The 16,477-nt window shown below is 35.6% G+C and overlaps 1 protein-coding gene across 1 annotated transcript in view; it reads right to left on the bottom strand.

Moving 5' to 3' along the window:
• Window positions 1–16,477, bottom strand: part of LOC145254716 (uncharacterized) — a 60,718-nt gene that overhangs the window by 17,565 nt on the left and 26,676 nt on the right. Inside the window, exons 2-3 of the mRNA XM_080113437.1 lie at window positions 12,735–12,813; window positions 2,095–2,238 (exon numbers count right to left, since the gene is read on the bottom strand). Coding sequence (XP_079969563.1) covers window positions 2,095–2,238; window positions 12,735–12,813 — 223 coding nt within the window. The remainder of the gene's footprint in view (window positions 1–2,094; window positions 2,239–12,734; window positions 12,814–16,477) is intronic.

The following is a 16,477-nucleotide window of genomic DNA, read 5'->3' on the forward strand; positions in this document are numbered from 1 at the left end:
CCCGGGTGTTTGGAGGTGTGTGTTGAGCAAAAAAAAGTGGTAGTAGAAAGGCAGGCTCAAACCCGTACTGCAAAGGAGGAAAAGAACGGGAAAAACGTGACGTCTTTGCTGTTACGACTACCGCCAAACCGGAAGTGACGTAGATTTAAATTAAGGCTAGACAATCGAAAAGAGGGGGTGACTTTCGAAAATATCAATGAAAAAAAGCGACCCCTCCCTGTAGAAAAGTGGTCAATTGATGGTGAAGAAATTAATGTTTTTAGCAAATTTTTCGATATTTATCCTCTGAAGGGCCGTGCTTAAAAACGATACTGATTTTGTGAACATCCGTCGCCTTTGTGCTAGGCAGACATGCAAACATACATACATACATGCATTATATATTGGAAGCTCAAATGTTCGAGCCAAGCCGATTAAAAAGCTCGCCCTTTCTCTGAATACCCTTTATGTAAAATTTCAAATGTTTAGATCAGAAATTGTCGTAGTAATTTTGTAGAGACCACAGAGGTCATTTTTTTTTTACTTTGTCCCCCCTTTTATGACCCCTTAACATTTATCCCCACACCTTAATCATCCCTCAAAATCTCCCTGGCTTCATTGCATGTCTTACTCCACAGAAACACTAATTCGATTCATGCAAGATGGCCCGAAAACAGTCTAACGCATTCCATAAGTTTTGGTGATATTATTTCCCAGTTTAAAACATAATTATATTGTATATCTTTTATCTAAAGTGTCCTCACGTCTATATTGCATTTTTGAAATGACTAGCTTTGACAATCAGGCTTTAGTTGGGTGTATTCTAATTCCTGTTTTAGCGGCTAACTTAAACCTGAAATCATAAAAATTGGTCAGCTTTCTCATAAAATATATCGCAATAAAAAACTGTATATTCAAGTGTCTATGACAATTTTAAATGTACCCACCGCCTTCCTTTTTTTTATTTATTCTCTATTTTTAATACACCTTTCTTAAAACATTCATACATTTTCTTCTACACTACCAATATAAATAAATAACGCCGAAAATATTTTTCTAATTGCGTTACAAATAAATAATCAACGCGACAATAAAACGTATTGTTTTACTGTGTACGTTTTCAGCGTCACAATTTTTTTTTCGCGTTTAAATTAAAAGATATATCAACATTTGAAGTTAACTTTAAGTATTATACTATCTGGTGCACATTTACCTATAAGTATTTATAATTCAATGGTTGTAAGTTTTCTTTTTTCAAAAGTAATCAATTATAATAAACAGAACGACTCATAGAAATATATCTATATTCTTTTTTTCATTTCAATATACTTTCATAGAAATATTTCTGTTATCACAAAAAACTATTTTCTTTACGTCACAAGTGTCACGTTCATACATTAATTTCATAGCTTATATAACATACTTACAAACGGGTCACGGGTAGTGTAATATGTTTATATATGTAAAGATCATATTTAATATATATGGGTAGTATTTTTATATAAATATAGATAATATTACTAGATTATAACTTACTCTTATATGAAATCAAACCTTACCATGCACGACCCACGATATTTTCCCCAGATAAATATACTCAATACGTTCTATGTTACACAGCTGCAACATTTAGGGAGATGCCGTTCTGGGAATTATTTTTCTCGTTTGTGAGAGTAAAAGCGACTTTACAATCTAGTGGGGAATGTAATCTTCTCTACGGTCTCGGGAGGGAGTTTCTAGTCTCTCTGTATTTTATCGTTGTTTTATGGTAGTTGTTCGACTGAGCTTATATTCACCCCCCCCCGTGTAAAGCATTCACATAAAGAAATCTTTCTATATCCACTGTAAATATTTTTTTCCTTTTTTCTGTATATTATTTAAATAGATCTTCTCTGAGCAATGTTACTTTTCAAGAACTACCGACGTGTGAAACAAATTATGAAGGATATGTTTCCCAGCTGAGTAGAAAATGGCCGTCTTTAAGTCCATTGTTAAAATGGCCGTGTTTAAGTCCATTCTTAATTTGTTTATTCATTAGTACCATTCTTTAATTAACCGTTGTCCTCGAGTTGCTCCTGGACATTGATGAACGCTGCTAGTACTTAAAATACTCACGGTTTCCATCAACGGAATGCATTAGAGCACGCAACTCATCCCTGGTTGGTCGTTGGCCAAGTGACATCATCACTGTACCAATTTCCTCTGTAGTAATCACGCCGTCTCCGTTCTTGTCAAAAACAGAAAAACTGTCATGAAGTTCTGAAAAAAAAAAGAAAAGTTAACACCATTCAGTTCTTCTCCAAATTACTTCTTTCTCACAGAAGAGAGACGTTACACGTCTTTCCCTGCTTCATCATAAGTTTAATGGCGGTGCTCGACTCAGCTTCAGTCCATATAAAACATTCACAACACTCTTCCAGCTAAAACCACTGTGAACAATGTTCGTTTCCCTCTATTTGTGTTTAAAACTAAAGGAAAATTCCATTAGCAATGTGTTTTTTTTCTTCTCCAGAACTAGCCGTCGATGGAACACAATACCACGGAGTTGCTTCCCGGCTTATCATAATACAGTCGTTTTCAAGTCTTATGTAAAACAATTCTCTTAATAAAATTCGGACAAATTTCCACCACTATCGACTATCACGATGTTTTCGCATCGGCCATCTGGAACTTATTAACCCTTAGCCTCGAATGGAATTTGGGCCTTGATAAGTGGTGACTCCCTAGTACAAAAAATATGTAATACACACACATGTATATATATATGTATGTGTGTGCATGTGTGTGTAAATAATAATAATAATAATAATAATAATATATATATATATATATATATATATATAAGAGCCAAAGCACGTCCTATGAGGAAATACTGTTGCAACATCTGGGCAGGAGCTGCTCCACGCATTCTATCCTGTCTTGACAGAGTTTAAAATCGACTTCGTAATCTAGCAGGTGATGCATTTTTCTCTTATTCACAACGTCTTCCATTGCTAGTTTATCTCTTCCCTATCATTATTTTCATGACAAGTGCTCGACTTTGATTTATGCATTGTGCCTTCTTGCCAATTTTTCTCAAAAAACACTCATCAGGCCAAATAATTTCCCTCATTCTTCATCAGTGCTTAAACCTAGACGTGAATTCCATGAACAAAGTTTCGTTACTAGAACTGCCCGTCTGTGGAACTCTGTTCTGCTGGTCTGCTTTTCAGCTTACTACAATATGGTCGTCCTTAAGTCCAACGTAAACAATTTCCACTATTAACAATTACGACGCTATTGTCCCAATGGTTACCGAAAACACATTTACACTTATCCTCAAGTGGTCGTCTGTCCTTTATAAGTGGTGACCGGTTTTTAAAAACAGAACTCTGAGAAATAAATACCATTACAAAACATATTTTATTCATAACTAAATTGTTTCTGAAAGGGTTGATATGCCGTAAAATAAAACAACTAACAACAGTGTATTCATTTTTGTGGACTTATTTTTATCTCTACAATCGATGATGTTGCACCACGTTTCAATTCAGATGAGTTGGTCGGAACGTGGTAAAAACGAGAACAGCAATCCGCAATTAATGTATATACAAATTATAAAACCTCATCTTAGAGGATTCTAAAATAATAGTTTCTTGGCTTTACTTCGCGAACAAAGATCCTATGAAGGGTGCTGTCTACGTAAACTGCAGGCACATTTGTACCTGACGAGCCGATAACAAACAGGTTTGTCCAAAGCGGCTGCTGAGGCATCCCAGATCTTCCTCACGCAGTGGTTCTCCCGCAGATTCTCTGTGCGGGATATCTCAAAGGAGGTAAGAGCCTGGTTGACAGTACATCACCAGATGTCACGGTCAGCAGCGAGAGTAAACCACCGGTGGTGGTCAATGTGACATGCACCGAGGGAATTCTTCAGAGAGTCTTTATATCATTTCTTCGGTGCCCCTCTCTCACGGCGGCCAGTGGAGAGTGCGCCAGGGCTATCTTGAGCAGGAGATGATCCTCCATTCTGGAGACGTGGCAGGACAGCGTAGCTGCCACTACAGCAACATGGCCTCGATGTTAGTGATCTCCGCATGCTTGACTACCTCAAAATTGGTGACATTTCCCCCACTCTATATATGTGCCTAAATCAAAACGCGGATTTCATGAGCAAAGCTTCTTTCTTAGAACTGCACGCCTGTTGAACTCTGTTCCGTCTGCCTGCTTCCCTCCGGACTACAACTTGAATGTGTTCAAGTCTAATGTTAACAAATTCCTAATGAACCGCCCCTCTAATTAAACACTTCATAAAATCTCCTCACTAACGTGATGTACTTGCAATAACCCTTATCCCTGAGTGGCTTCCGGGCCTTGATAAGTGGTGATCACTGTGTAAAAAAAAAAAAAAAAAAAAAAAAGACATAGTTACTCCAGTAAACGTTGAGGATGGTGCGGAGACAGCGCTTATGGAAACGCCGGAGAAGGTGTAGTTGGTGACGGTAGGTTTTCCACAACTCAGAACCATAGATTAATGTATAAATAACAATATTTTTTTTTCTGAAAGGGTTTATATGCGGTAAAACAAAACACCTAACAAAAAGAAACAAAAAGAAACCACTAGTTGTGCAAGACTTGCCTTTGCGTTGAGTCATCATTTAATCCAATTATTCGCCTGTTTATTTAATTTTACGTACGTTTCTCCCTTCTTTTAAAATATCTTATCTCTGTTTGGCATCTTAATACATCTCGTACCTACACCCGCGATCTTATCATCGCTAAAAGAGATGTTATTTTCTATAAAAATAAAACGAAAAACAAAGTAAAGTAAAACGCTGTTCTTAATTATTTATCTAATCTGTCACGAACACCACGCGATGCAAATTTGAAGCCAGCTTCCTTTAAGAGTTCTATTCGGCTGTGCAAGGATGGTGCTGGTGGGGGGGTAAGTAAAATGTCTGAATCAATGAGTTATTTTATCTGAAAGATATTTTAGTTTCTTCATCCGTGTTTTCAGATGCTGCGATTAAACGCCACCTTTTGAACGTGTATTATTTATCACTGTTTATCAAATTGAAAGAAAAACGGGGAAATTTGAAGTTTACTGTACTCGCGTTTAGATGTCTACACGATTTTAACCTCATTTTTAAAAATTTATTACAAATCCTACATCAAGAGCATGTTTTGTTTATAATATCGTTATATATATATATATATATATATATATATATATATATATATATATATATATATATATACTAACATTACCGTTTTATATTTAATAATTAGACTTTTAACTCGTTAAAAAAGGCGAAAGTGCTATATACCAAAATCGTGTTTGGATGTGGTTAAACTTGTGCTAACGCTTTTTCTATCTATCCATCTATCTATCTATCTATCTATCTATCTATCTATATCTCTCTATATATATAGAGAGAGATAGATAGATAGATAGATAGATAGATAGATAGATAGATATAGGCGAAAGTGCTATATACCAAAATCGTGTTTGGATGTGGTTAAACTTGTGCTAACGCTTTTTCTACCTATCCATCTATCTATCTATCTATCTATCTATCTATATATAGAGAGAGATAGATAGATAGATAGATAGATAGATAGATAGAAAAAGCGACAGAGAGAGAGAGAGAGAAAGAGAAAGGCGTAAGTAACTTTCTTACACAGTGGAAAAAAACACTTTCTTTGCAGCAGCCTTGACAATACTCTCGATTAATTTTTTCCCTGTGTACGTTAAGCTGAGAATTTTGGACGAATAACTTTCAGGTAGTTAATCATTAGCTATGGCAATCTACGGTTGAAAACTTTTCTTGTAATTATTAAAGGAAAGAAACGTAGTCTTGGCAATATTGAATGCTTACATTCATTTTGTCCCAGTTTACTAGAGATTTAGCGTCTTCCTCTAAGGTTTCAATTCAATGTTTATTCTTCATAAAAATATTTCAAAGAAAGGTATATAATATGTTTTCATTACAAGGAAATAATAAAGTGCGGTTTAAAAATTGGCGATTACAAAAAATGTTCGTTGCACCGAAATAAATGAAAGGGCTATGTTAATGTACAGATGAGAGTAATTATAGTAATATTTCGAGTTATTGTATTTTGATAAAGATGAAAACATGTATATAAACGTCTGTTTATTGTCGGATTGGGCATCCGTAAATGTCACTCCTTAAATATACGGATGGCAGTAATTGTACTAATATTTTGAGATAAAGATACAAGAATGTATAAACATGTGTTTATTACTGTGTGGGATATCCATAAAAATCACTGTCTAAATATCTAGATTGCACTAAGTGTAGGTATATGTCGTGTCGTTATGCTTATATATATATATGGGGCCCTGTTGGTGGGGCATTAGAATACGCCGACTTCCCCCCTGCAGAGGGTAAAAGTCGCTCAATGGGGGTCCTGGATATGACCTTAAACTATATCCAGTGGTGAGGGCCCCAGCTTGTGGGCTTTGGGGAGTATGGAGCCACCCTTTAATTACCATTGCTTCCAGGTCCACTCTGACCCGGAGTGGTAGTACCTGTTAGGGTCCCAACTATGAGTTAAATAGAAACCGACGTGAAAACAACAAATATATTCTATTAAAAAAATTCTTCAAAATCTTTGGATTCGGCATTAAATAACCCGAAAAGTGTTGATATGCCGTAAAACAAAAACAACCAACCAACCAAATGTATATGGAAGTATGTGTGTTATTGTCAATCCATAATTATTAATGCAATTATGTCACTGTTATGGAATGTGACGGTGCTCTGTAACTTGTGTCAGATATGTAAAATGATGTACACATATGAACGGGTGATGTAAGAGTAGATAATTATATGGAGGTAAATGTGTTGCGACTTTCTCCTTTAATTTTGAGAGGGGCAGAAATTTCGGAAAGAATGTGATAATTTTCTGCAACAAGTAAAAATACAGTATGGTTTTTCCTGAAGTTTGAGGTGAGGATTTTGTTGCGTGGAACAGATGCGCATTGGGAAGATTTCGATTATCTACCTTTTTTTTTTGCAAAATCTATAGGGGACACATCAAGAGCATTTTTTCATATGATGAACATTGGCAATTGCCTGAGAGCGCCATTTTTTTACAACATCTCAACCATACGTGGATAATGCACACAAGCGAACTGGCATCCGTGTTTAAAAACCTGTATTCTTCCCCGGTACTATCATGGAATCTCACGGGGTCGAGAGGCAGATTTTTTTCATGGTCAAACCCAAAATATTCATATTGATACGTGTTCCTTCTGCAAAGTACGTTACGAGTATTATAATTTTGAATGTTTTAAAATTACAGAATTATCGCTAGGAAAAAAAGTACATTTCAACACCAGACCTACAGACTTAAAATTTTGTGTCATAAATAATAAAGTCGAAGAGCAGCACTAGGGGCCTCAAATGATTGGATTTTTTTCGAACTTTAGGAGTCTTTAGTTATAGTTTTAAGGGATCAAAATGGGTAAAAATTGAAAAAATCGTAATACATTCTGAACATTCATCTTAGTTGTTTTTCAATCAGTTTATATGTGTGTCACGTTGGTATAGTGGTAACGTCACCAGTTTTGAATGCTAGAGTTTTGCTTTTGGTTTTCATTCTAGCTGATTGCAACCAATGTTTTTTTTTATATTTGAGATCACGACTCTATAATAATATATTATATTTGAAATCTGGACAAATTAAAATATCATATTTAAACGTATTTTACGACCAAGCAAAGCCGAACAAAGTCGGACTACCCCCCTCCCACACACACACACACATATATATATATATATATATATATATATATATATATATATATAGGAAAGCCAAAAACGATGTTTTTACTTTAAAATAAATTATTTATTATCTCTTTTTTAGTAGTGGACTTTTAAGTAGCCATGAACGCATCTACCCAGGCATGATCTCCTCATTTCAGGGTCAGTGTAGTATATGTTCGTTCTTCATATATGCTAGGGGAAAATATGCAATCTCAGGTGGCAAATATTTTTTCCAGTTGTTTTTTTTTAATATAGAAATGTTTTTGTCATTTTGATAACTGCATGAATGTGATGAGGCAACGTTGCTATTGGCAACGCATCCTCTAAACTATGTGTCGAAATTAGTGTGAGAAGCATTTGTCGGCGGTCATCCACGGAACAGTGCACAGAAAGTGGACGGTTTTATATCTCTGTTGATTTAGAACACCGTATCTGAACACTGATTCATAAAAACAACAAACGGATAATGGTATGAGCTGCACAAAGCGACCTTTGACACGAACCTTGCAAGTAAACGATAAATTGCACGGATGCAGTGGTGACGTGTGGTTTAATTGGTCTAACGTCCCCCCATTGCAATTTACTTTTCCATCACGTACTTCGTGATTGTTTACATTAAAGACAGCTATTTGATAATAGTAAGGATCAGTATTACGTTTATCCACTTATAATAATACAAGAAACACTGGTTATTAAACATAAAACGAAATACGAAACCATATAGAAAAAATGTATTTTAAAAATAATTTTTGTTTTAACACTTCTTGCTATATCATGAAACAATAAAAATAAATAAACTTTTATTTGTTTTGGATATCTTTGAATAGATTTTCTGTTTTAACATTTGTATTATCTTTTTTGTGTGTTGTTGTTTAATTACCCCCCCCCACGAGGGCAGAGTAAGACGTGAGGTCTGTTTTTAATGTGGAGGAAACAATCTCCCGAAAAAGAAGCATTCTGGTCCGTAACAAAAAAATAAAAAAAATGTATCAGTGATGAAGTTTCTTAAAATACCAAATGGAATTTTGTCAGGTTTTTTAAATAAAATATTTCCATAGGAATATATTTTAATTATGCTTTATTTTTTGTTTCTTGATAAAAGAAGAAGTGGGTTAATATACTTTCGTTTTTCGTTTCATGCTTCCCTATATTGGTCAAATGAGTACACTCCAGCGTCTTAACTTTGCATACTGAATATTTGAATATAATCGCAACACTTTTCTATTTATTTGTTCGCTGTTTGTATTTTTAATTTTTTAAAAATACATCAATTTACTTATAATTTATGCATACAAATAACATTGTGAGGTCTGCGTTCGCGCTCGATATTTATATAAAAGAAATAGGTTTCAATCTTTCATTTATTCATATTAATAATATTGTGTGATCCTTATTCGGGCTTAAACATTGAAAAAATTAATTTAGTCATACCAATAATATTGTGAGATCCGTGCTGTGGCTTAGTATTTATAAGATGGGAATACGTTTTACTTTGAAGTTTTTCATACATAATAAAATATATCGTTTAAAAATAAACAATACACACACACGCACACACGCATACGTATATATATGTATGCAAGCATATATATATATATATATATATATATATATATATATATATATATATATATATATATATATAAAAAATAATTTTACCTTTCACCAGAATATCCATTCACGCGAAATCACCTTTTTCTTCACCCTATTCCCTATGCTTCACTTTTTGTTAACAAGTAAGATCTTTGACTTACTTGTAGTTTCATCAAATAATTTTGCATGCAAAATCCGATACCGCATTTTGCTAATTCCTACCCTCTGATGAAAACGAAAAGTATTACTTTGAAACTCCGCGAATTAAGGACTATCCATTATTTAGTGTTATATTTTCAAATTATATGTTTTTATCTCTTTTTCAAAGTGTTTTGTAACCTATTTTATTAACTATTTGCTCATATATATATATATATATATATATATATATATATATATATATATATATATATATATATATACTAGCAGAAGTACCTGTCTTTGATTGAGTTCAAAAACAGCCCACAGAAAATGGACTGTGATTAATGAAAGTATGATAGGTTATGACAAGGAGGGGTGGTAAGGAGACAGGTTTTGATACTCAACAATTTTACCCTTAGCAAAATATGATGAAAGTACAGATAATTTTCGCGAAAATATATTTTTTATATCAACCTTGTTTCCGTAATTGTCTGTATTTTTTAGACGAGGTGTTTTCATTGATTGAGATTGTTGGACTGACTTCCTCATCTTGGTTGTTATAGTCACAACGTGTCGGCTGTTTTGCCCTCGAGCCTTCATCAGGTGCTTTGTATCGAACTGGGGAACCGTTTGTTAGGAGTTTCGAACCCAACCCTTTTTTATTATTACGGCCTATACCTTACAACCTGACACAGAGTAACTCCAGTAACTCGTATCGTCGAGTAGTCTTTTGGCCTTGATAATTAGTGATTATCTTGTAAAAAAAATGAAGGTCCTGTCTCAATGGCTCATTTAGATTTTTGATTCAAAACTACTGTTTCCTCGGGAAAGGTTTACACATAGGGGCGTTCCAAATGTAACATTTTCTATAATTATAGAGACTGGAGGAGATTGCATATTGTATTGTTTTGCTTTGATTTGTTTCTTTTGGGGGGGTCACCATATATCAATTTATATTCTATGAGATAGAGGTTGCAGGGAAGAGAAAAGGCCATCCCCTACAAGATTACGAAGTCTATTTTTAACCCTATCAAGGGAGGATAAGTCTTTTCTAGCAGCTCCTGCCCAGAGTGGCTACAGTACTCCATCCTGGCTCTTATACAGATAGGGGATTGTATGAGCAGTAAGATACTTACTGGATCGATAGAAGGATCCCATCATTTTTCCAGTGCCCTTAGCAACGGATTTGATGTACGTGTTCCATTTCAGATCAGAGGACTGGACTTAAGTATTCATGAGCTGAAAGCTTCATTACTCTGTTTAAGACATTGACGGTTTGGGACTTTCAAAAAAGGCAATATCTGTCATCGGCGTGCGTCAGAAGCAGAGACAACTCATTGAATTCGTGGCAAGTGTGCACTAAGAATCATTGTGACCATGTGGAAACAAATTCTGATGTCCAGAAGTTCTTTCGTTTTAATGGTGTTACTCCCGTCTTCGTAGCTCTTCCACATTTTAAGTGTTAAAAATAAGAAAGCTTTACTTTTGGACACACCCTCGTATGGAATAGTGTGATGCAGACGCCCATGCACAGCCATTGTTCATTGCTGGCAAAAGTGCATTGAAAATAGTAATGACTATGTCGAAAACAATTTCTGGGGCAAAAATTTCGCTGTTTTTAATGGTATCACTCCTGTCTGCGTAGTTATTAAACTTTTTGAGTTATAAAATAGGTAGTCTTATTACTAGAACAGTTTTCCCATGACAAAGAGTTTGAATAGAATCGTACATTTTTCTTTTTTATTCGTATTTTTCACCATGCTCTTATGTGTTTGAACTTAGGTGTATGGAATATGAATATATTTAAAAAAAATAATAATAATACTTGGCGTTTAAAGAAACGTATTTTTTTTAATTACATTTTCACCCCAAACAAGGCACATTGCCACTTTGGTGTAGGGGGCTATTATCAGGGGAAACATCTACTGGGGTACTATGTAGGGATTAGGGCAGCGAGATGTTGGTTCACGTTGCACTTGAACTTATGCATGTCAGTACAGTTGGGGAAGCAGTGACCCGGAATGGAATTCCAAAGTCTAGCAGTTCTGGGGAAGAAACTACTGGAGTAGAAGGATCTTTTACATCTAGGGATCTCTACAGTGTGGGGGTGGGATTTTGCAGCTTGTCGGGTCTGTCGAGGGTGTTCACGTCGTGGGGGCACAAGTGCTTGCAGTTCTTCAGAGCATTCACCATTATAGTACTTGTAGAACAGGCAGAGGGATGCAACGTTTCGACGATGGGACAGAGGCTGAAGTTTTGATGCCAGTTTAGGGCCTATCAGATTTGCGACTCTCTTTTGAACCCTGTCAAGGAGCGAGAGACTAGTAGCCGATGCACCGGCCCAAATATGACAGCAATACTATTATTGTGTACATAAAACAAAATACGTTTAGAGATGATTTAAGGGAGATAAGCAAGTTATTATTTCAGTCTAGTTTACGTTTAGAAGAAAAAAAACGAGATATCGTGATTGAAAAGGAATATTTTCTTGGTCAGAGAGAGTGTCATAAAATCTTTATAATTACCGAATGCCCGGTTTTTTTTTTCTTTTTTTGTGTGATTGTTATTGATTCTTTTATAAGATTCCTTTTTGATCGGTTTTGGATCCCAGAAAATATTGCCCGAAGTTAATCTAGTCAATGTCTGACAACCCGGAATAGCATAACAACTCAAACTGACCCTTTTCGGGACGAACTAAAGAATTGACACTATCAACGTTTTCTTTTTTAAATAATTTTGGCAAATGGAAAGTTCCCGAAACGCTCTAAATGGAACATCACAACTCTATTCTGTTTTCCTGCTTTCCAACCGACTACAATATGGTCGTCTTCAAGTCCAATGTGAACAAGTTCTTGATGAGCCATCCTCATAAGTAATCCATTTTACTAAATTTCCTCTACTAACGATTACTACGACGTTTTCCTATTGACTACTGTACACTCATGAACCCTTATCCTCGAGTTGCCACCGGTCTTTGGTAAATGGTGCCTCCTTTATAAAAAAACAAAATTCAAAAGCTCTCGAAAATGAACATTTTTATATTCTATATTTAGAACTCCCAAGAAAATCTTAAAAAGTTCATTTTTGTGTTTTAATTTAAATCTGATGTTTTTAGTAGTAATGTTTATACAGATTTAATATTATTATAAGGAATTGTAATATCTTAATACTTTTATGAAGAAAATGTGTCCGCGGCATGAATAGAATGAATAAACAGTTCGAATAAAAAAAACAACAAAAAAACCAGACCTTGTGTTCGCTCCATTGTAAATCCATGTTGCTTTCCGATTGCATACATATCATCTTCTCCGGTCGCCTTCGTCCTTTCCTACGAAGAAAGGTGCATAAATTTAGGTTGAGAGTTATGGTAATATATAATAATTAAGAGATACACAAGTCTTGCTTACTCGAAAAATATCAAGTTACAATATGTTTTTATGTAATAAGGGCAACAGTAAAGATAATTGGAAGTTTCTACTTATAGAAACCGGCGATAGGAACTGACCAATCATATGGAGCCACGTTCTGCTAGAAACAAATCAGAAACGGGAATTGTTCCATAAAAATATTGGATCTTTTTAGAATTCCTGCACATAATTTTTTCGTTGTAAAATCCAAGACTTCTATACATCAGTTATTCTTTTTCATTTCTAAAACTTATACAGATAAGATTTCTATCCGAAACTCTTCTGAAATTAAACATGGCGTTTAATTTAAAAGGTTATCGATCCGTCGGACGACCTTACTTCAATTGATCGGAATCGAAATTCAAATTGTGAAAAGGGAAAACCTGAAAATCGAAATGTCCCTGAATTTATTGAAAAGGACGAAACTGTCTTTGCGGAATTCATACAGATCTTAGATGACAGAAGTCTATATCGGATGATGTGAGAAGCGGTGGACGAAGGCTGCAAAGCATTATACATATTAAGAGACGATTATTTATCGAAAGAAATCCCAAAATTATCTCTTTATATACAGAACTGTAGTCTCTAAAACATATGAAAGCCGAGACGATTACACATTATATTATAAAAGCCAAACAACAGCAAATATAATATAATATATATATATATATATATATATATATATATATATATATATATATATATATATATATATATATATATATATATATAAAAGACACTTGTCTACGACTGTCTATTTAAGAACATTGAAAAGAAAATAACATTTTATGTCAGGGATACGAAGCATATCATGTCAACTTGTAAGGAATGGAACAAGAACAATGACACCGCATATCTCTAAGTTTTCGAAACCGACCTACACCCATTACCACTTCGCTGCCCGCCCTAAAGGGAGACCAAATAACCAAGTAGAGTCAAGGAGGAAGCAAAAACCGATGAACTGAGAAGACCTCAGCCGAAAAAGTACAAAGAGAACTGGGACCTTGTGGAGGCTTATTACCACTCAAATTCCAGCAAAGACCAATAGCTGCTGCCAACCAGAAATCAGTGGCAAGCAGCTGTTGGGATAATGCAAATCTATTTGCAAATTTTATCAAAAGAGGTGGAGAGTACTGGAAACCCGGGGAGACTTGTCACTCAGCTTCTAGGGAACACCAAAGGCTGTTTTCAGGGAAAGATCTCTGAAGACCTGTGTGAAAGCTCCTTGTGAGCCAATAATAATTTTATAATAAAATCTAGGAGAAATCGGAATCGATGGGAAGAGTGAGACTATGCAAACAGATGGAATATTAATAAAAACGATCGAATGCGAAAATTAATCCACATGATCGAAGACAAACACTAACCGGACATACAGAAACTGCGACAGAATGTCGCTGGAAAAATGGTGAATTCTTCTATCGATCCAGTACAAATCTCACTGCTGATGCAATTCCATACCAATATAAGAGCCAGGTACATCCAAGGATGTATCATTGCAACATCTGGGCAGAAGCTGCTAGAAAAACCTTGAGGTGTAAAAGAAGAAAAAAGTTTTGGTAGGAAGGTAGGCTTAAACCAGCAGCCTTTGTTGTATTGTTATCATAGAAGGGGGATCGTTGTGTGATCTTCTAATGTTTTGTCTATTTGTTATATTGTTTTGGGGGAATCACCCTCCAAATAGACTGTCCTATCCATTATATAAACCATAGACCTTTTGATCCCAGTTGTGGATTAAACACCAGAGCGACCCTCGTCTGCTCGGTGACATTTACTACTCTTTTCAGTTGTAAATTTTTTTACGTTGTTGTTCCAGTAATACATTGTTTTAACAAAAAGATGCCATTTATGCAATGATCGCTCATAAAAGGTCGCACTGTAGGAAAACTCAAAATAGAAGCCGTGTACATCAAACCAGAACTAAGGACGTCGTAGATGAATATCTACGGAAATTTGTAACGGTTAGCATTTTCGGCAAGGCTATAAAATTCCAATTAAACAGTGGATCGGATCTTTCAATAATAAATCTCAAAATGTGGAAAATATTACGAAAGCCGACCATGTAAAAACTAGCAGCATAGAGGAGTTTCGTCTCTGGGATCTTCCTATATCCACATTCTGCAAGAAAATAGATACCAGCCTAGCAGGAACGGAGAAACTTATAACTTGTTTTAAAAAGGAATTCACAAACATATTTACTCCTGGCCTGGGGAGATGTACAAAAATGGCCGCAGATTTTAAGTTGAAACCTGGCACACAACCGGTGTTTAAAAAGAAACGTAATGTCCCGTTCGCTTTCCTGAACAAAATAAATCAGGAATTAGACAGATTAGAAAGCATCGGTATACTGGCTAAAATTAAATGAGTGAGCTAATCCGGCAGTTTACGTAAAGAAAAGGTCCAACGAAATTCGCGTTTTCGGCGACTTTGCGACCGGACTGAATGGGTCCTTAGAAGATTTTTATTATCCATTATCTAGTCCAGAAGAAGTGTTCACGAAATTAAATGGCGGCAAGTTTTTTTCCTAAGATCGACCAAAGCGACGCTTACCTACAAATTCCGGTAAACGAAAAAATTATTCCTAGCGCATTTCAACCACCAGTTGAACATTATAGCGATGCTAGTCAAAATGGCGTCGGGGCGTGCATGCTACATCGAATGGCGGATGGCTCGAAACAACCTATTGCTTTCGCATCACGGACTCTCTTGCCAGCGGAAAAGAACTATTCTCAGATCGAGAAAAGGCCTTAGGAATTATATTTGCAGTTTCAAAATTCTACCGGTTCTTGTACGGAAGACATTTTTTCTACAAACCGACAATAAGCCGTTGATATCCATTTTTGGATAAAAAGAAGACATCCAACATTCACTGCGAACCGACTATTAAGATGGGGGAAACTATTCTGCTGAACTATAATTTTACAATTCAATTTCTCCTACAAAACAACTAGCCCATGCAGACGGTCTGTCGAGATTGATTCCTGCCAAAATGGAACCCCTTGAAGATTCAGTAATCGCGGCACTACATGTTAATAGTGATGTAAAATCATGATAAAAAAATATTATCCGCGAACTGCCGGTCACACTTCATGAAACTAAGTAAGAATCCCTAAATGAAAATTTCATTCAAACCATGAAGCAGAAATTAGCACTGGGTGACACCAGTTCAGACAGTTTTTCTGGTTGCGACGAAATACTGTTATACGGTGAAAGGGTTGTCATCCCCCAAACCCTTCAAAAAAGAATTCTCAGGGATTTTCACAGGGGGCATCCAGGAATAAACAGAATGAAAAGCCTAATGAGAAGTTTTGTTTATTGGCCAGCTATGGACCAAAATAATACCGACATGGTGAACAGATTCAAAGGTTGTGCTTTGGCTGCAAAAGCACCACCGATAACATATAAACCTTGGCCTAAGGCTGAAAAACCATGGTCGAGGATCCACATCGATTATGTGGGACTTGTGGAGGATTTGTACTACCTGGTAGTAGTTGACTCTTACTCCAAATGGCCAGAGGTACTAAGATGCAAAACACCGCTCACACCAACACCGAAAAAATTTTTACTGGAATTTTTTGTTAGGTT

The sequence above is a fragment of the Euprymna scolopes genome, chromosome 30, assembly GCF_053919585.1.
Source record: "Euprymna scolopes isolate OS-2025 chromosome 30, ASM5391958v1, whole genome shotgun sequence".
Classification (NCBI taxonomy): domain Eukaryota; kingdom Metazoa; phylum Mollusca; class Cephalopoda; order Sepiida; family Sepiolidae; genus Euprymna; species Euprymna scolopes.